Source organism: Mercenaria mercenaria, chromosome 7 (genome assembly GCF_021730395.1).
Source record: "Mercenaria mercenaria strain notata chromosome 7, MADL_Memer_1, whole genome shotgun sequence".
NCBI lineage: Eukaryota > Metazoa > Mollusca > Bivalvia > Venerida > Veneridae > Mercenaria > Mercenaria mercenaria.
Genome location: NC_069367.1, coordinates 3,817,499 through 3,838,992, shown reverse-complemented (window position 1 = coordinate 3,838,992; position 21,494 = coordinate 3,817,499). Strand labels below are relative to the sequence as shown.

Here is a 21,494-nt window from a genome sequence, read left to right as displayed (position 1 = left end):
TAATAGAAAAAACGACGTCATACTCAAAACTGGGTCATGTGGGAAGAGGTGAGCGATTCAGGACCATCATGGTCCTCTTGTATTATTTATATTTAACTATGAGAATTACTGTGCTGATAAAAACATGTACAAGTATATTATTGAAAATGTTCTTTAGTAAATTAAACCCTCTTTTTTTATTTCTTACTTATGATTTTGTGTGAGATTAGAACTTTTGGGTTTTTTGTAAGATGGTGTTAACTTGTTGCATGCCGTTGTTGTTTATTTTTAAATTTACATATACAAGTGTTTATATATTTTATTTTTTTGGCCATCTTAAAACATCAACAAAATATAGAAGATCTATATTGACTGTACTTAGATGCCAGTTTAACCTCAAAGGTTCATTTAGCAGTGTTGAGTCTATCCTTTTGTTAATTTTTTTTTTGGCTTGGTAATGGGAATTTGTGTAATAATGTTAAACTAATGGTTTACACATGGTAACTTTCTATCACATTTTTTTTTCAGCTCAAATCGGTTTAAATTTGTTACAAGTTCTTATAGTGATGATCACAGTGGACAGTTCTAACTAACCATTATCACCCTTAGTATTCTATTATTGTATCATTACATAGTATAAATACATGTACATTGAACTTTGATTATATTTTAAGTCTTCTTATTTCTGTACAATTGCTTGTGTTAAAACATAAGATGTACCCAAGTTGTTAATGAATGATTTTTTTAATTCCGCTACAAATAATGTGTTTTGATATTTTGTTTCACATAGGTATTATAAGTTTTGAGTTACATAACATACCAACATGTTGTATTTTTTGTGTTACACAGCCTCCAGTGCAGCCAAAGCCTCCCCGCCCAGGATCTGTCGGTGATATGCCACAGTTGTCTGTCAGCTTAACAACTGCCATACTCCCTCTACTTGTACAGGTAAGGCATATGTTACACTCTCATTGCTCGCAGTAAGGTATAGGTTATCGTACATTACACTCACTTTACTCGCACAGTAAGGTATAGGTAATAGTGGGTAAGATAACGACTACAGTCACTTCTTGCACAGTAAGACATAGATTATGCTCTCTCTGCTTGTGCAGGTAAGGCAAAGGTTATAGTCTCTACTTCTACAGGTAAGACATACGTTACACACCCTTTACTTGCACAGGTACAACAAAGATTATACTCTCTCTACTTGTGCAGGTAAGGCAAAGGTTATAGTCTCTACTTTTACAGGAAAGACAAAAGTTACACTCCCTTTACTTGTACTCGTAAGGTATACTTTACACTCTTGTTTACTTGTACAGGTATACAGGTAGGACAGATTACACTCCCTTTACTTGTAAAGGTAAGACAGATTACACTCCCTTGTACTCGTAAGATATACTTTACACTTGTTTAGTTGTACAGGTAAGACAGATTACATTCCCTCTACTTGTACAGGTAAGACAGATTACACTCCCTTGTACTCGTAAGATATACTTTACACTCTTGTTTACTTGTACAGGTAAGACAGATTACATTCCCTCCACTTGTACAGGTAAGACAGATTACACTCTCTGATACAGGTAGGACAGATTACACTCCCTTTACTTGTAAAGGTAAGACAGATTACACTCCCTTTACTTGTACAGGTAAAACAGATTACACTCCCTGATACAGGTAGGACAGATGTCACTCCCTTTACTTGTAAAGGTAAGACAGATTACACTCCCTTTACTTGTACAGGTAAAACAGATTACACTTTCTGATACAGGTAGGACAGATTACACTCCCTTTACTTGTACAGGTAAGACAGATTACACTCTCTGATACATGTAAGACAGATTACACTCCCTTTACTTGCACAGGAAGACAGAGATTATACTCACTACTTGTTCAGGTAAGACAGATTACATTCCTTTTACTTGCACAGGAAGACAGAGCTTATACTCAGTGCTTGTACAGGTGAGACAGAGATGTCCTTGTACAGGTCAGGCATATATATCATACTTCTTTTACTGGCACAGGTAAGACATTGATTATAACCGTTTACTTGTACAGGTAAGAAATATATTATGCACAATTTTAGCTACATGAATTATACTCCTTTCTGCAGATGAGACATAAAAATAATTTCTCGGCTATTAATCATGGATAAGTTTGGTAATGAGTCAGATTGCTATAATAGCTCCAGAGTTATGGCTCTTGACAGAGTCTCAATTGCAGCACAGAAGACATGCATTTAAGCCATCGGTTGCATAGTTTTTCACATAATATAATTCTGGTACCTGTACACTTTCATGTAAATTATTCTCCCATTATAACTGGCTTGTAAAGCCATTGAGGTGCACCATATATGGTCATCACAACCTATTGATTTCTCAGGTAAGGTTTTCCTGTATTCATAATTTGCAGCATCAGCACTTGAACTTGTTCCCATTATGATTAATCAAAAGGTATGAAACATGTGTACATACACCAGAAATTAATTTATTATAATTGATTAAAAAAAACCACACTGTATGTTCTATTGCAATTTTCAGTTAAAAGATGAGTATAGGGAAGATTATAGACGTAACGGACGTCCAGTTCAGAGAACGGAGGCTGCTGAAGAGTTGAAGAATGCTTTTGACCTTGCCGAGAGGTCGTGTCCCGGTATTGCTGATGAGCTGGTGACTGGCATCCTTAGCAAACTCGGTAGTCTTACAATGTCGGACAGTGACATAAGACGTGCAGTGGATAAAGTAAAGAGGTGAGATCACATGTGACTCATGTAGATCAGGGTTATATCAATATTTAATGTGTGCTCACTTGTTAGTCATGTAGATCGGGTTGAGATCATTAGGCAGTGTGTTCATATAAGTCATGTAGATGAGATGATGTGAAAAATGGTACTGTGTAATTCTCTTGCTTGGCGCTCGGCATTAAGAAGATAGTTCTAGAACTGGCCAGTCCGGTGTCAGTATAATGTGATTGGGTGGGGTATCGTGTCACATGTCCAGGGCGTGATACTCCAGTTAGGCAGCACTATATAAAGATGGAGGTGGGCATTGTGCTTGCTGCTACAAGTAGACACTTGTTTATATGACTGACAATTTGTTGAAAAACGATAACCCCCATATTTGGTTATGCACACAAGGAAAATGCATAAAATAAAACCGCTGAAATGTTTTTTTGAGTTTCAAACATTCCTTCATTTCATTTTTATTTGAGCCGCGCCATGAGAAAACCAACATAGTGGGTTTGCGATCAGCATGGATCCAGACCAGCCTGCGCATCCTCGCAGTCTGGTCAGGATCCATGCTGTTCGCTTTCAAAGCCTATTGTAATCAGAGAAACCGTTAGCGAACAGCATGGATCCTGACCAGATGGCGCGGATGCTAGCCTGGTCTGGATCCATGCTGGTCGCAAAGCCACTATGTTGGTTTTCTCATGGCACGGCTCATTTAGTACTAGATACTTCTGCTAGATCTTTATTATTGACAGTTTTTTAAAAAAAATTGGTTATATCCCTGCAAATTAACTTTGATTTATGTAAAATGACATTTGTGTTGCTAATCGTTCATAAATTAGAAAATGACAATTTAAAACCCTAACAGAATGAATGTTGTAAATTTCAGACCAGTGTAGTACAACGTGAAGAGTTTGTCATCATCCATTATACCTGTCCATTCCATAAAGTGTACATATATCTTCGTACCAAGTTTGAGCTGGGTGCAGGCTGCACAGCGATCACAGAACTGGGGAACCAGCTGTATCCAATATTACCAGTAGAGTTAGTTCCCTTGCCTTCCATGCAGGGTTACCTACCCTGCCACTTATCATGTGGCCACAGTTAGTGGCTTATTACTATGTTTTAATCTATTTCAATATGTATTCCAAGTGGAATTTGTAAAAAAGAAAACTAGACAACAAAAGCAATGTGCCAATTGACGTGAAAGACTAATAGCGGGAAATCTTTATGAAGACAGGATATATTCAAACAGAAGTGTTCTATCATATGAAGAAAGTGTTTCTGTTCGGATTTGTGTGTAGCTAAAGCTGTCTGAACAACATTAACCAAGTAGGGTAGTCACTTTAAGAAAATGTACTCACTTAACGATTCCACTATTCGGTATATGTTGCCGCTACTTGGAAAACGATTCCATAATTACTAGGAAGGAGAGAGCCTGCGGAATGCTGGCTGGATTTCCTGTTTAATAATTCATATTACTTGTGTGATGGAGGTAATGTGCCAATATTCATGAAATATCATCTGTTGCTGTGTAGAACCCGTGACGATGCACTTTAGTATATATTGAAGGTTAAAAAAAAAATGACAAAGTCATTTGTAAAAAATTCATTTGTAAATTAAAGGCATCACTGAAAGCATTGAAGTATTGACATAACTTTGAATTACCTGACCATTTTACAGTGGATTTTTACGTTTTATATATACATATATAACATATGAGCTGTGCCATGGGAAAACCAACATATTGGCTTTGCGACCAGCATGGATCCAGACCAGCCTACGCATCCGCGCAGTCTGCTCAGGATCCATGCTTTTCGCTTTCAAAGCCTATTGCAATTAGAGAAACTGTTGGCGAAAAGCATGGATCCTGACCAGACTGCGCGGATGCGCAGGCTGGTCTGGATCCATACTGGTCGCAAAGCCACTATGTTGGTTTTCTCATGGCACGGCTCATATACTATTATGTTATTATTACTCATAGGTTAAGACTATACACTAGAAAAGTCTAAATTTTCTTGGCAAGTTGAATTTTAATTAACAATGTTTACCTCAGTTTAACTTAAATTTGTCTGTTAAGGAAATATTTGTTTAGCTAGAAATACTGGAGAATGACAATCTTAACAAGGAATCTTGAATACATTATTTTGCTTGTTAGCTCATCTGATTTTTTGAAAAAAAATGATGAGTTATTGTCATCACTTGAGCGGTTGTCGGCGTCGGCGTCGGCGTCGGCATCGGCGTCTGCGTCGGCGTTGCCTGGTTAAGTTTTATGTTTAGGTCAGCTTTTCTCCTAAACTATCAAAGCTATTGCTTCGAAACTTGGAATACTTGTTCACCATCATAAGCTGACCCTGTATAGCAAGAAACATAACTCCATCTTGCTTTTTGCAAGATTTTTGGCCCCTTTTGTACTTAGAAAATATCAGATTTCTTGGTTAAGTTTTATGTTTAGGTCAACTTTTCTCCTAAACTATCAAAGCTATTGCTTTGAAACTTGGAATACTTGTTCACCATCATAAGCAGACCCTGTACATCAAGAAACATAACTCCATCTTGCTTTTTGCAAGATTTATGGCCCCTTTTGGACTTAGAAAATATCAGATTTCTTGGTTAAGTTTTATGTTTAGGTCAACTTTTCTCCTAAACTATCAAAGCTATTGCTTTGAAACTTGGAATACTTGTTCACCATCATAAGCAGACCCTGTACATCAAGAAACATAACTCCATCTTGCTTTTTGCAAGATTTATTGCCCCTTTTGGACTTAGAAAATCAGTTTTCTTGGTTAAGTTTTATGTTTAGGTCAGCTTTTATCCTAAACTATCAAAGCTATTGCTTTAAAACTTGCAACACTTGTTCACCATCATAAGTTGACCCTGTACAGCAAGAAACATAACTCCGTCCTGCTTTTTGCAAGATTTATGGCCCCTTTTGGACTTAGAAAATATCAGATTTCTTGGTTAAGTTTTATGTTTAGGTCAACTTTTTCTCTTAAACTGTCAAAGCTATTGCTTTGAAACTTGCAACACTTGTTCACCACCATAAGCTGACCCTGTACAGCAAGCAACATAACTCCATCCTGCTTTTTGCAATAATTATTGCCCCTTTTGGACTTAGAAAATCATTTTCTTGGTTGAGTATTATGTTTAAGTCAACTTTTCTCATAAACTATCAAAGCTATTGCTTTAAAACTTGCAACAGTTTTTCACCATCATAAGTGGACACTGTACATCAAGAAACATAATTCTATCCTGCTTTTTGCAAGAATGATGGCCCTTTTTATACGCCCGTTTGAAAAACGGGACGTATTATGGGAACGCCCCTGGCGGGCGGGCGGGCGGGCCGGTTGGCGGGCGGGCCGGTTGGCGGGCGGGCGGGCAGGCGGGCGGGCGGCGTCCACAGACCTTGTCCGGAGCATATCTTCTACATGCATGAAGGGATTTTGATGAAACTTGGCACAGTTGTTCACCATCATGAGACGGAGTGTCATGCGCAAGAACCAGGTCCCTAGGTCTAAGGTCAAGGTCACACTTAGAGGTCAAAGGTCAAATTCTAGAATGACTTTGTCCGGACCATATCTTCTTCATGCATAGAGGGATTTTGATGAAAGTTGGCACAATTGTTCATCATCATGAGAAGGAGTGTCATGCGCAAGAACCAGATCCCTAGGTCTAAGGTCAAGGTCACACTTAGAGGTCAAAGGATACAAGAATGAAAACTTTGTCCGGAGCATTTCTTCTTCATGCATAGAGGGATTTTGATATAACTTGGCACAAATGTTCACCACCATGAGGCGGAGTGTCATGCACAAGAACCAGGTCTCTAGGTCTAAGGTCAAGGTCACACTTAGAGGTCAAATGATACAAGAATGAAAACCTTGTCCGGAGCATTTCTTCTTCATGCATAGAGGGATTTTGATATAACTTGGCACAAATGTTCACCACCACGAGACGTAGTGTCATGCGCAAGAACCAGGTCCCTAGGTCCAAGGTCAAGGTCACACTTAGAGGCCAAAGGTCAGATACAAGAATGACTTTGTCCGAAGCATTTCTTCTTCATGCATGGAGAGATTTTGATGTAACTTGACACAATTATACACCATCATGAGACGAAGTGTCATGCGCAGTTCCCTTCTTTCGAATTACTTCCCTTTGTTGTTACTATAAATAGCTTATATTGTAACTTTTTCATTACTAGTCGTAGGGAAAAATCGAGACCACTTTTCTGTAGTACAACATGCATGCTACATCCAATTTTGAGGTGTATTTTGACCAGTCTCTACCTGGTAAAGATTTTTGTGAGGACTTACAATTTTTTTTTTTGTTTTTTTTTTTTTTTTTTTTTTTTTTTTTTTTAAGATTAACTTCCCTTAGTTGTTACTATAAATAACTTATATTGTAACTTTTTTATAATTGACCGTAGGGAAAAACCAAGACCACTTTTCTGTGGTACAACATAGATGTTACTTTCCAATTTTAGGTGTATTTTAAGGTATCTCTACCTGGTAAGGAGTTTTTTTGTGGACTTAGAAAAACAAAACACTTAGTTATTACTAAACAACCACAAAATTAAAATTCCATTTGCAAATACAGGTGCTAGAGTAAAGAAATTTGCTGTGACGGGCGTATATTGTGACATTCTTGCACTCTTGTTAGACTTAGAAAATCATGGGTAGGACAATATTTCTATTGCACAAAAAAAATCAGATGAGCGTCAGCACCCGCAAGGCGGTGCTCTTGTTAAAAATTGTGTAACAGTTATTTACTTTAAGGCCCAAACATCTAATTCTTTTGATTTAACTGCAAGTAACCCTAGACTGTATCATAGGAATAGTCAATTCAGAACAATAGTTTAATGGTGTTGGTAAAACTGTTGATGAAATTACTAATGAAATGAATTCACCTAGCACCTGTCTGACTTCTGCTTTAATTGAGTGCCACTGTGCGAAAACTAACATTGGGACTTGGTGACCAGGAAGGATCCAGCTCAGTGCTCATCCACACCGTTTGTTTTTTTCCCACATCTGTACTGTTCCTTTATCAATTTCAGTACTTTTATGCAGCTGATAAATAGTTTTGATCCAGATCATATTGCACGGATGTGCAGAAGCTGTAACATTGGTTTTCCCACAGCAGTGCTCAAAAATCTTTTTTAAAATCAGAATTTTTTATATAACTGAATTAAATTTCTGACATGCACATAAATATAAATACAAGGATCCAGAATGATAGCATTTTTAAGAGAGAATTTTGATTTAGTTGTTTTGGTCTTAAAGTAAAGCATTTTTGCCCAATTGTTATGGCTCATTTTGATTGCCTTTTATTTGAATAAAGGCACAAAACTTCAGGAATATTACTAATATAGATTATATCCCTGGTTTATTTCCCTTTGTCAAAATCTAGATTTTGTTTTCCTTACTGTATTAATCCAACTGTAAGATGGGTCCTTTAAATACTTCTAAATTGACAGAAATTTTTGCGACTTGTTTATAAATACTTAGGGTCAATGACATTGACTCGCTTATTAGATGAGGCAACACATAAGGTCTTGATTTTTAAGGAGAAAAACATAGTCTTATAGACGAGTAAATATGGTAACCAGTGTCAGTGCTAGAGAACCTTTCTATACAGCAGGCCATGAAGCTAATCTCTTATTTGGAAAGATCATGATTTTATAATTTCTTCTCAAATAAGACTTTGGCAAACTTATCTCAACTTGGTTTACTGGTATGAATCAGTTTCGAATATGATCACTAAGACCGTTGTCGTATCTGTTAATCTTTATTCCATTGTTTATTCTTTCATTCTGTTTGTTAAGAAAATCATTCCATTTTGTTAATTTGGTATATTATACGTATTTTTCTGTCAGTCGTTCACCAGTTTTTAAATCAGATTTGTGTATCGATAGCTCTCGAAACAATTTCTTGTTTTGTAATCTGTTACTATTACTGTATTAAAGGCCCATTACTCTTGTCAGATTGGGATACCAGTAATGTCTGTGATTGGTCCTATGCAAATGAATATGTGTTTTAAACTGGGAGATACGATTTCTTACTAAATTTTCTTATCAATTAATGAGTTATGCAGAAAGTTATTGAATACTGTATTTATTGAATGTTCATTGAAATTACATATTTACATGTACCTACACTTTTTAGAGCTGATATCAAGTTAATGCACAGGGCCTATGGTTATCAAACAATTTTAAGACCAGTCTCCAAAATCCTGCGATCTGATTGGTTGATTTTGAACAAAGAACTATAAAATACACAGAATGGCAATAGGCTGTAATTTCGTGTCAGAGCGTGAATTGGCGTTATCTTAGTGAAGCGTACAATTTGTACCTTTAAACTTACATCTAAAATACATGTTAGCTTCTAAAACAACATTAGTTTAAAGTGAAATAGTCTTAAGACACAAAATACACATTTCTTACCATCAAAAGAAGCGTGGTCATACGATGATAATTAATTACTGATAAATAATTGACCATGTCCTTCTTTTGCATACAAAATGGTGCGTGGAAAACGCGTCACTTCCGGTAAACGAGATCTTGTTTAGTTGTCACGTTATTTTGGAGAGATTTGCTCTATATGCCTTTCAAGTTGCCGATCTATTTATTTTTATAGCTCTTTGTTTTGAAATAGCTTTTAAAATTGACCAATCACAAGGCTGCACTCTTATACTGGTATACCTATTTTTCCAGAAAATTATACAAAACTCCTTTGTCATCATGAGAACATTCATTTGTTATAATTAGTTAGGTTTTGTCAAAAAAGTCTGAAAATTACTAGATAATAAGGAAATAAGCAGAAAGTGTGCTTAATTTTGAATGTTTGGTTGTTTATGAGATGTTTGTATTACTTGTGAACTGGTAGTTTATGAATAAGGTGATTACTTGTAAACTGACTATTAAAACATAATGAAATGTATTTTTCTTTATCAAAGTTTGACAATTTCACTGTTGCTGTTAGATATTATTTATACTCTCGTTTTATTTATTTGCATAAATAACATTAAACATGAAAAATCAAATTAGGCTATATAACAGTCCTAGAAATTGTATAGTCTAGATCATAATTAATATGTATGTGTGTTTTAACAGTAGAAAAATAAACAAGGAACAGTGTTATTTTATAGGTGCAGTGCATAATATTGCATGAAAAATACTACCGTATTTACCCATCTATAAGATGATTCTCCTGTAAGTCTGGTTTGTTTTATTACTTCAAAATCAGTAGTATTTTGCAGACTCATACATAAAACTTTTGACTCGCTTATTAGACTAAAAATTTTAGGTCTGATTTGTAAGGAGGAAAAAACATGTCTTGTAGGTGAGTAAATATGGTACATGGCAGTGAAATCCTAGGAAGTTCATGACCAATATTTGAATTAAGGAAAGGGTGTGTCATTTCTTTTGAGAGCATTAAGCTGTACTTTTAAGTTTACTGTGACATCATTTTACTTTGTGGGCATAAAATTTTGTGCTTTCAACAAAAATGGCTATATGATGGAGATACATATTCGTGTAATTTTAATTTCAACCGAGTCCCAGTCTCCTAAGTGGTGGTATCCCCTTAAAGTAAAGATGTTTTCCAACACAAACGTTTCTATCAGGATTATGATGTTAGACTTTAGTTTTTGAATTATTTCGAGTATTTTTTTTTTTTTTTTTTTTTTGAGCTAATGTAGGTAAAAGTAAGAATATGATATTTGAATATCTTTTCAACGATTTTCATGGTCACATGATATTTGTGACAGCAGTGATTAATTTAGCTCTAGGGGAGATAATGACTGCTGGGAGTTTGATCTGTGTATTTGAACAACTTCAAATAGGGTACTTTGATTAGGAATAATGTGGTATAAATAGATGAAGTTGTTAATGTATCTGAATTGTGTACAACATGTTGATAAGATTCTATGTAAAGTTACCTCATTTCTGTGTGTTAAGCATTCCTTGTTACTTTAAAAATGAACCAGTTTGTTTGAGCCATCCTTGTGCAGGATGGATTTAACTTCTTAGACTTTGGTATAAATCTCTTAACTGAATCATTTACAAGTTCATGGATTAATCCTTATAATGCTGGACACGATTGATTCTGCTTTTGCAACCTGTGTAGATCATGATCAGCCTGCACATACGTGAGTTTCAGACAGTATTGATTCATATAAAAAAAAAAACATTGGTCTAAAATACATAGAAAAAAATACCTTCCACATTTTGGCCCTCAGTAAAATTATTTGTTTATAGTTTATAAAAAGAGAAATAAATTTAGCGAAATTAACTGTAGACATGCCCTTCTGAAATATTATTTGAGTTTGTAGGCACATATAAATGTAGGTGTTAACCACATCAGGTAAGCTAAAGAATGGTAATTATAACATACTTCCTTCCGTAGGGGTGACTATAACCGGATAATGCCAGCAGGTGGCTGTTAAATACAATAGGCCACTAAGGCAGGTAAATCTGTAGCTGCGAGATGATATTCAATATATTCTTGCAGACTTTGCCATGTATATTAACCCCTTTCAGACACATTTGGTTGAATGCTTTGTTAATTTTGAATTTTATAGGAATACATTATCTGTGTGATAAAAACGTTTTGTAGAGTGTGAGATTCTATTTTAATACAGGGAAGCTGTACAGATTTCTTAAGAATTATAATGTTATTATTACTGCATACAAGTTAACCCTTTACCATGCGAACACTATTGATTCTCCCTTTGGACCATGTAGATCATGATCGCCCTGTTTCTTTTTCGTCAGATATTTTTGGTAAACCCCCCTTTTTCGTTAAGGGTTTTGTCCAAATTGGGAAGAGTGACAATTTATTATAGGGGTTTTAGCGGGTAAGGGTTAACTACATTATACTTAAGGAATGGTTTGTTTTTTTTTAACTAATCGTTGTTAAAAAGATAATACAAATATAAATGATAAAAAAAATGAAAAGCTTTAGAAGGTTTTATTTTTAGCTGCTTTTTATTTAAATTTTCAGGTTAAATTTTTGAAACCACTATGTGGTTTTCTCATGGCACGGAATTCATTAGTTTTATTACGGGTTAAGAGTAACTGGGGAAAAGTCTAAAATTTTTTGTCGGTTGAATTTTAACAACGTGGCCCTCATTTTACATAAATTTTTTGTTAAAAAAAGATTTTTTTAGCTAAAAATATGGGTTTGAAAATTTAACAGGAATTTTGAATCATTATTTTGCTCGGAAAAAGTTGTGTAACTTTTTTTTTTAAGGCCAAAACTTTTAAATTTTTTTTGATTAAAAAAAGAAACCCCTATCTGTATGTTAAAAAAGTCTTTTCGAAAAATAGTTTAAGGTGTTGGAAAAAATGTTGTGAAATTACTAATGAAAGATTCCCAGCCCCTGTCTGATTCTATTTTAATTGAGGCCATGTGCGAAAACTAACATTGGATTTGGTGAAAGGAAGGATCCAGTTAAATTTTTATCCCTTTTGTTTTTTTCCCAATCTTAATCCTTGTCAATTTCAGATTTTTATGCAGTGAAAAATTTTTGACCCAGTAAATTTTGAGGGAGTGCAGAAGCGAAAATTGGGTTTTCCCACAGCATTCCAAAATTTTTTTTAAAATCAGGATTTTTATATAAGAATTAAATTTTAAACATGACATAAATTAAATACAAGTCCGAATGTTGTTTTTTAAAGAGGAATTTTGATTTATTTGTTTGGTTTTAAAAGAAAAGCATTTTGCCCCAATTGTTAGGCCATTTTGTCCCTTTTTTTTATTTGAAAAAGGACAAAATTTGGATATTACAAATAAATTATACCCCTGGTTTTTTTCCCCTTTGTCTAATCTAGATTTTGTTTTACTTACTTTTAACCAAATATAAGTGGGGTTTTTAAAATCTTCAAATTTTGACAGATTTTGCGATTGTTTATAAAAATTTAGGGTCAATGAATTGATCGTTATTGACGAGGAAACCCATAAGTCTGATTTTTAAAGGGGAAAAAAACATAGTTTATAGAGATTTTAAATATGGAAACCAGTGTATTGTAGAAAACCCCTTTCTGTACAGCGGCCATGAAGCTAATTTTTATTTGGAAGTATTTTTTTATAATTTCTTCTCAAAAAAGACTTGGCAAACTTATCTAAAAATTGGGTTTATGGTTGAATCAGTTTCGAATGACAAAAGCCGTTGTCTTATTTGTTATCTTTTTTCCCATTGTTTTTTTTTTTCTTTTTGTTAAAAAAATTTTCCATTTTTTAATTTTGGAAATTTTATACGATTGTTTCTGTCGTCTTTTCCCCCAGTTTTAATCAGATTTGTTATCGTAGCTCTCGAAACAAATTTCCCTTGTTTTTAATTGTACTTTTACTGTTTTAAAGGGGCCCATTTTTTGTAGATTTTGGGGTACCAGTAAGTCTGTGATGGTCCTTGAAAAGATTGGTTTTTTAAAACTGGGAGATACGATTTTTACAAATTTTCTTATCATTAATGTGTTTGAGAAATTTATTGAATACCTATTTATTAAGTTCATTAAAATTTACTATTTAATGTACCTACCTTTTTAGAGTGGTAAAAGTTAATGCAGGGGGCCATGGTTATCAAAAAATTTTAGCCCAGTCCAAAACCCTGCGATCTGAGGTTGTTTTTAAAACAAAAAATATAAAATACACAGAATGGCAACTGGCGAATTTTCGTGTCAGGTGTGAATCGGCGTTATCTTAGTGAAGCGTCAATTTGTCCCTTTTAAACTTCATTGAAACCTGGTTCAAAAAAAACATTATTTTTATAGTGAAAAATATCTTAAGACACAAAATAACATTTCTTTTCCCCCTTTTTCTCTTTTTTTTTTTTTTTTTCCATTTTTTTTTTTGTAAAAAAATGGGCGGAAAACGCGTATTTCCCAGTAAAGAGATCTTATTTATTTGTCCGTTATTTGGAGAATTTGCTCTGATCCCTTTCAAGTTGCCGATTTTTTTTTTTATAGCTTTTGTTTTGAAAAGCTTTTTAAAATGACCAATCACAAGGCCCCCTCTTATAATGGAACCCGGGTTTTCCAAAAATTTAAAAAACCCCTTTGTCATCTGAGAACTTCATTTGTTATAATTAGTTGGGTTTTGTAAAAAAGTCTAAAAAATTATAGAAATAAAAAAATAAGCAAAAAAGTGTGCTTAATTTGAAGTTTGGTTGTTATGGAGTTTGTATACTTTAAAAGGTAGTTATGAAAAAAGGTAAATTTACTTGTAAAAGACTTTAAAAACTATAAAATGTATTTTTCTTTATAAAAGTTTGACAATTTAAAATTTGCGTTAGTATTATTTATACTCTGTTTTATTTTTTTGCATAAATCATTCTGAAAATCAAATTGGATAAACGCCCTAAAAATTGATAGTCTAGATCAAAATTAAATATTTATGGTGTTTTAACGTAGAAAAATAAAAAAGGAACAGTGTTATTTTAAGGTGCGGGGAAAATTTTGAGGAAAATCTACCGTATTTACCCATCTATAAGTGATTTCCTGAAAGTCGGTTTGTTTATTATTTAAAATCGTGTTTTTTGGGCCTCTTGATAAAAACTTGACTCGTTTTAGACTAAAATTTTAGGTTGTTTGAAGGAGGAAAAAATGTCTTGTGGGTGGTAATAGGTACTTGCAGTGAAACCCTGGAAGTTTGCCAATTTGGCCGGCCATGAGAAAACCAACATAGTGGGTATGCGACCAGCATGGATCAGACAGCTGCGCACCCGCCCCAGGGGGTCAGGCTCATGCTGGTTGTAAACCCTTTTGGGAAATTGGGAAAAAAAATGTTGCAAAAAGAGGACTGCCCAGATGCGCGGAGGCAGGCTGGTCGGGATCCAGCTGGTCGATACCACAATTTTGGGTTTTTCCCCTGGCACGGTCATTTGAATTAAGGAAAGGGGTGTCATTTTTTTTGGAGATTAAAGAGTGCAAAAAGTTTTATTTTTAAGTTTACTGTGAATCTTTTTCTTGGGGCAAAAAAATTTTGTGCTTTAAACAAAAATGGCTAATGATGGGTAATATTGTTTTAATTTTATTTAAACCGAGTCCGTTCCTAAGTGGTGGTATCCCCTTAAAGTAAAGTTTTTTTTCCCAAACAAAGTTTCTATCGGATTTGATGTTAGACTTTATTTTTTAAATTTATTTCGAGATTTTTTTTTTTTTTTGGCTAAGTAGGTAAAAGTAAAAATATGATTTTGAAATCTTTTCAACGTTTTTTCATGGTCACATGAATTTGTGACAGCAGTGATTAAATTTTAGCTTAGGGAGTAATGACTGCGGGGATTTTTGATTGTGTTTTGAACAACTTCAAATGGATTTTGATTAGGAAAAATTTTGGGGTATAAAAGATAAGTTGTTAATGTATCTGAATTGTGTAAAATGTTGATAAGATTCTATGTAAAGTTACCTCATTTCTGTGTGTTAAGCTTTCCTTGATTTTAAAAAATGAACCAGTTTTTTTGAGCCTCCTTGGAGGGGGTTTAAATTCTTAGACTTGGTATAAATCTTTTAAAAATTTTACAATTTCATGGTTTAATCCTTATAATGGGGGACAATTGTTTTGCTTTTGCAACTGTGTAGATCTGTCGCCTGCACATAGTGGTTTGACGTATGTTTAATAAAAAAAAAAACTTTGGTTAAAATAATAAAAAAAAAACCCTTCCACTTTTTCCCCCTCAGAAAAATTTTTGTTTTTTAGTTTAAAAAAAAGAGAAAAAATTTTTAGCGAAAAAACTGGCTCCCCTTCGAAATTTTATTTGAGTTGTAGGCACATATAAATGTAGGTTTTAAACCCAATCAGGTAAGCAAAAGAATGGTAATTATAACATACTTCCTTCCGTAGGGGTGACTATAACGGATAATGCCAGCAGGGGGCTGTTAAATACAATAGGCCATTTAAGGCAGGTAAATCTGTAGCTGCGGGGATGATATTCAATATTCTTGCAGACTTTGCCATGTATTTTAAACCCCCTTTCGGGACACATTTGGTTGAATGCTTTGTTAATTTTGAATTTTATAGGAATACATATCTGTGTGATAAAAACGTTTTGTAGAGTGTGAGATCTATTAATACAGGGAGCTGTCCCAGATTTCTTAAGAATTATAATGTTATTTTTACTGCATACAGTTAACCCTTACCATGCTGAACACTTTGATTCTGCTTTGAGCCCAGTGTAGATCATGATCTGCACTGTTCTCTGTTCAGTCAGTATATTTTTGGTAAACACCCTTTTAACAGTTAATGGTATTGTCCAAATTGGAAGAGTGACAAGTTCATTATAGAGGTTTAGCAGGGTAAGGGTTAAACTACATTTCATACATAAGGAATGGATCTGTTTATTTTTACATATATCTGTTGTTAAAAATGTATAATAAAAATTTATCAATGATAATAAAATGTATAAGACTTTAGAATGTGTTTTATTTTTAGCTCGACTTTTTACTTAGAATTTCAGGTTAAAGTTTGAAAAGCCACTATTTTGGGTTTTTTCATGGCACGGCACATATACCTATTACGTTATTATTACTCATGGGTTTTAAGACTGTACACTAGAAAAGTCTAAATTTTTTTGTCGAGTTGAATTTTTAACAACAGTGTGACCTCAGTTTACAAAAAATTTGTATGTTAAGAAAAGATTTGTTTAGCTAGAAATACTGGAGATTGACAATCTTAACAAGGAATCTTGAATACATTATTTTGCTCCGTAAAAGTGTGTGTAACAGTTATTTCTTTAAGGCCAAAAAATTTAATTTTTTTGTTTTCAACTGCAAGTAACCTAATCTGATCTTTAGAAATAGTCAGTTCGAACAATAGTTTAATGGTTTTGGTAAAAGGGTTGATGAAATTACTAATGAAATGAATTTCCCCTAGCACCTGTCTGACTTCTACTTTAATTGAGTGCCACTGTGCAAAAAACTAACTTTTGGGACTTGGTGACCAGGAAGGATCCGTTCAATGCTATACCGTTTTTTTTTTCCCAATCTGTACTTTTCCCTGATAAATTTTCAGTACTTTTATGGCTGTAAACAGTTTGATCCAGATCATTGCACGGATGTGCAGAAGCTTGTAACATTGGTTTCCCACAGCAGTGCTCAAAAATCTTTTTTAAAATCAGGATTTTTTATATAACTGAATTAAATTTCTGAACATGCACATAAATATAAAATACAAGGATCCAGAATGATAGCATTTTTAAGAGAGAATTTTGATTTAGTTTTTTTGGTCTTAAAGTAAAAGCATTTTGCCAATTGTTATGGCTCATTTTGATTGCCTTTTTTATTTGAATAAAGGCACAAAACTTCAGGAATATTACTAAATAGATTATATCCTGGTTTATTTCCCTTTGTCTAATCTAGATTTGTTTTACTTACTGTATTAATCCAACTATAAGAGGGGGTCCTTTAAATACTTCTAAATTGACAGTATTTTGCAGACTTGTTTATAAAATACTTAGGGTCAATGACATTGACTCGCTTATTAGACGAGGCAACACATAAGGTCTGATTTTTAAGGAGAAAAACATAGTCTTATAGACGAGTAAATATGGTAACCAGTGTCATTGCTAGAGAACCTTTCTGTACAGCAGGCCATGAAGCTAATCTCTTATTTGGAAGATCATGATTTTATAATTTCTTCTCAAATAAGACTTTGGCAAACTTATCTCAACTTGGTTTACTGGTATGAATCAGTTTCGAATATGATCACTAAGACCGTTGTCGTATTTGTTAATCTTTATTCCATTGTTTATTCTTTCATTCTGTTTGTTAAGAAAATCATTCCATTTTGTTAATTTGGTATATTATACAGTATTGTTTCTGTAGTTGTTCCACCAGTTTTAATCAGATTTGTATATCGATAGCTCTCGAAACAAATTTCTTTTTTTGTAATCTGTACTATTACTGTATTAAAGGCCATTATTCTTGTCAGATTGGGGTACCAGTAATGTCTGTGATTGGCCCTATGCAAATGAATATGTTTTTTTTTAAACTGGGAGATACGATTTCTTACTAATTTTCTTATCAATTAATGTGTTATGCAGAAAGTTATTGAATACTGTATTTATTGAATGTTCATTGAAATTACATATTTACATGTACCTACACTTTTTAGAGCTGATATCAAGTTAATGCACAGGGCCTATGGTTATCAAACAATTTTAAGACCAGTCTCCAAAATCCTGCGATCTGATTGGTTAAATTTAAAACAAAGAACTATAAAATACACAGAATGGAAATGGCTGTAATTTCGTGTCAGAGTGTGAATCGGCGTTATCTTAGTGAAGCGTAAAATTTGTACCTTTAAACTTACATCTGAAATCCATGTTAGCTTCTAAAACAACATTAGTTTATAGTGAAATAGTCTTAAGACACAAAATAAAATTTTTCTTCCATCAAAAGAAGCGTGGTCATACGGTGATAATTAAGTACTGATAATATAATTGACCATGTCTTCTTTTGCATACAAAATGGCGCGTGGAAAACGCGTCACTTCCAGTAACGAGATCTTATTGTTGTCACGTTATTTTGGAGAGATTTGCTCTGTATCCCTTTCAAGTTGCCGATCTATTTATTTTTATAGCTCTTTGTTTTGAAATAGCTTTTAAAATTGACCAATCACAAGGCTGCCTCTTTAATGGTAAAACCTGGTTTTCCATAAAATTATACAAAAACTCCTTTGTCATCATGAGAACATTCATTTGTTATAATTAGTTAGGTTTGTAAAAAAGTTTTGAAAATTACTAGTTAATAAGGAAATAAGCAGAAGTGTGTTTTAATTTTTGAATGTTTGGTTGTTTATGAGTGTTTGTATTACTTGTGAACTGGTAGTTTATAAATAAGGTGATTTCTTGTAAACTGACTATTAAAACATAATGAAATGTATTTTTCTTTATCAAAGTTTGACAATTTCACTGTTGCTGTTAGATATATTTTATATCTCGTTTTATTTATTTGCATAAATACATTAAACATGAAAAATCAAATTAGGCTATATAAACGTCCTAGAAATTGTATAGTCTAGATATAATTAATATGTAGTGTGTTTTAAACAGTAAAAAAAATAAACAAGGAACAGTGTTATTTTATAGGTGCAGTGCATAAAAATTGCATGAAAATACTACCGTATTTACCCATCTATAAGATGTTCTCCTGTAAGTCTGGTTGTTTTATTACTTCAAATCAGTAGTATTTTGCAGACTTTGCATAAAACTTGACTCGCTTATTAGACTAAAATTTTAGGTCTGATTTGTAAGGAGGAAAAAACATGTCTTGTAGGTGAGTAAATATGGTACATGGCAGTGAAATCCTAGGAAGTTCATGACCAATATTTGAGCCGTGCCATGAGAAAACCAACATAGTGGGTATGCGACCAGCATGGATCCAGACCAGCCTGCGCATCCGCGCAGTCTGGTCAGGCTCCATGCTGTTCGCTTGTAAAGCCTATTGGAATTGGAGAAACTGTTAGCGAACAGCATGGATCCTGACCAGACTGCGCGGATGCGCAGGCTGGTCTGGATCCATGCTGGTCGCATACCCACTATGTTGGTTTTCCCATGGCACGGCTCATTTGAATTAAGGAAAGGGTGTGTCATTTCTTTTGAGAGCATTAAGCAGTGCATTAAGCTTTACTTTTAAGTTTACTGTGACATCATTTTACTTTGTGGGCATAAAATTTTGTGCTTTCAACAAAAAATGGCTATTGATGGGATACATATTCGTGTAATTTTAATTTAAAACCGAGTGTCCAGTCTCTAAGTGGTGGTATCCCCTTAAAGTAAAGATGTTTTCCAACACAAACGTTTCTATCAGGATTATGATGTTAGACTTTAGTTTTTGAATTATTTCGAGTTTTTTTTTTTTTTTTTTTGAGCTAATGTAGGTAAAAGAAAAGACTATGATATTTGAATATCTTTTAAAACGATTTTCATGGTCACATGATATTTGTGACAGCAGTGATTAATTTAGCTCTAGGGGAGTAATGACTGCTGGGATTTTGATCTGTGTTTTTGAACAACTTCAAATAGGGTACTTTGATTAGGAAAAATGTGGTATAAATAGATAAAGTTGTTAATGTATCTGAATTGTGTACAACATTTTGATAAGATTCATGTAAAGTTACCTCATTTCTGTGTGTTAAGCATTCCTTGGTACTTTAAAAAGAACCAGTTTGTTTGAGCCACCCTTGTGCAGGATGGATTTACTTCTTAGATTTGGTATAAATCTTTTAACTGAATATTTACAAGTTATGGATTAATTCCTTATAATGCTGGACACGATTGATTCTGCTTTTGCAACCTGTGTAGATCATGATCAGCCTGCACATACGTGAGTTTCAGACAGTATTGATTCATATAAAAAAAAAAACATTGGTCTAAAATACATAGAAAAAAATACCTTCCACATTTTGGCCCTCAGTAAAATTATTTGTTTATAGTTTATAAAAAGAGAAATAAATTTAGCGAAATTAACTGTAGACATGCCCTTCTGAAATATTATTTGAGTTTGTAGGCACATATAAATGTAGGTGTTAACCACATCAGGTAAGCTAAAGAATGGTAATTATAACATACTTCCTTCCGTAGGGGTGACTATAACCGGATAATGCCAGCAGGTGGCTGTTAAATACAATAGGCCACTAAGGCAGGTAAATCTGTAGCTGCGAGATGATATTCAATATATTCTTGCAGACTTTGCCATGTATATTAACCCCTTTCAGACACATTTGGTTGAATGCTTTGTTAATTTTGAATTTTATAGGAATACATTATCTGTGTGATAAAAACGTTTTGTAGAGTGTGAGATTCTATTTTAATACAGGGAAGCTGTACAGATTTCTTAAGAATTATAATGTTATTATTACTGCATACAAGTTAACCCTTACCATGCTGAACACTATTGATTCTGCCTTTGAGACCAGTGTAGATCATGATCTGCACTGTTCTCTGTTCAGTCAGTATATTTTTGGTAAACACCCCTTTTAACAGTTAATGGTATTGTCCAAATTGGAAGAGTGACAAGTTCATTATAGAGGTTTAGCAGGGTAAGGGTTAACTACATTTCATACATAAGGAATGGATCTGTTTATTTTTACACTATATCTGTTGTTAAAAATGTATAATACAAATATCAATGATAATAAAATGTATAAGACTTTAGAAATGTGTTTTATTTTTAGCTCGACTTTTTACTTAGAATTTCAGGTTAAAGTTTGAAAGCCACTATGTTGGTTTTCTCATGGCACGGCACATATACTATTACGTTATTATTACTCATAGGTTAAGACTGTACACTAGAAAAGTCTAAATTTTCTTGTCGAGTTGAATTTTTAACAACAGTGTTGACCTCAGTTTAACATAAATTTGTATGTTAAGAAAAGATTTGTTTAGCTAGAAATACTGGAGATTGACAATCTTAACAAGGAATCTTGAATACATTATTTTGCTCGGTAAAAGTTGTGTAACAGTTATTTACTTTAAGGCCAAAACATTTAATTCTTTTGATTCAACTGCAAGTAACCCTAATCTGTATCGTAGAAATAGTCAGTTCAGAACAATAGTTTAATGGTGTTGGTAAAACTGTTGATGAAATTACTAATGAAATGAATTCACCTAGCACCTGTCTGACTTCTACTTTAATTGAGTGCCACTGTGCGAAAACTAACATTGGGACTTGGTGACCAGGAAGGATCCAGTTCAATGCTATACCGTTTGTTTTTTTCCCACATCTGTACTATTCCTTGATCAATTTCAGTACTTTTATGCAGCTGATAAACAGTTTTGATCCAGATCATATTGCACGGAT

The 21,494-nt window shown here is 33.7% G+C and overlaps 1 protein-coding gene across 14 annotated transcripts in view; it reads left to right on the top strand.

The window, feature by feature from the left end:
• The window catches only part of LOC123555116 (serine/threonine-protein kinase 26-like), a 59,990-nt gene extending 55,646 nt beyond the window's left edge, over positions 1-4,344 (top strand). For all 14 annotated transcript variants that reach the window (XM_045345714.2, XM_045345715.2, XM_045345712.2 and 11 more), the window contains 3 exons: positions 829-927; positions 2,517-2,725; positions 3,594-4,344. In XM_045345714.2, the coding sequence (XP_045201649.2) occupies positions 829-927; positions 2,517-2,725; positions 3,594-3,603 (318 nt within the window). In that variant the 3' untranslated portion in view covers positions 3,604-4,344. The remainder of the gene's footprint in view (positions 1-828; positions 928-2,516; positions 2,726-3,593) is intronic.
• Positions 4,345-21,494: the final 17,150 nt, after the last annotated feature.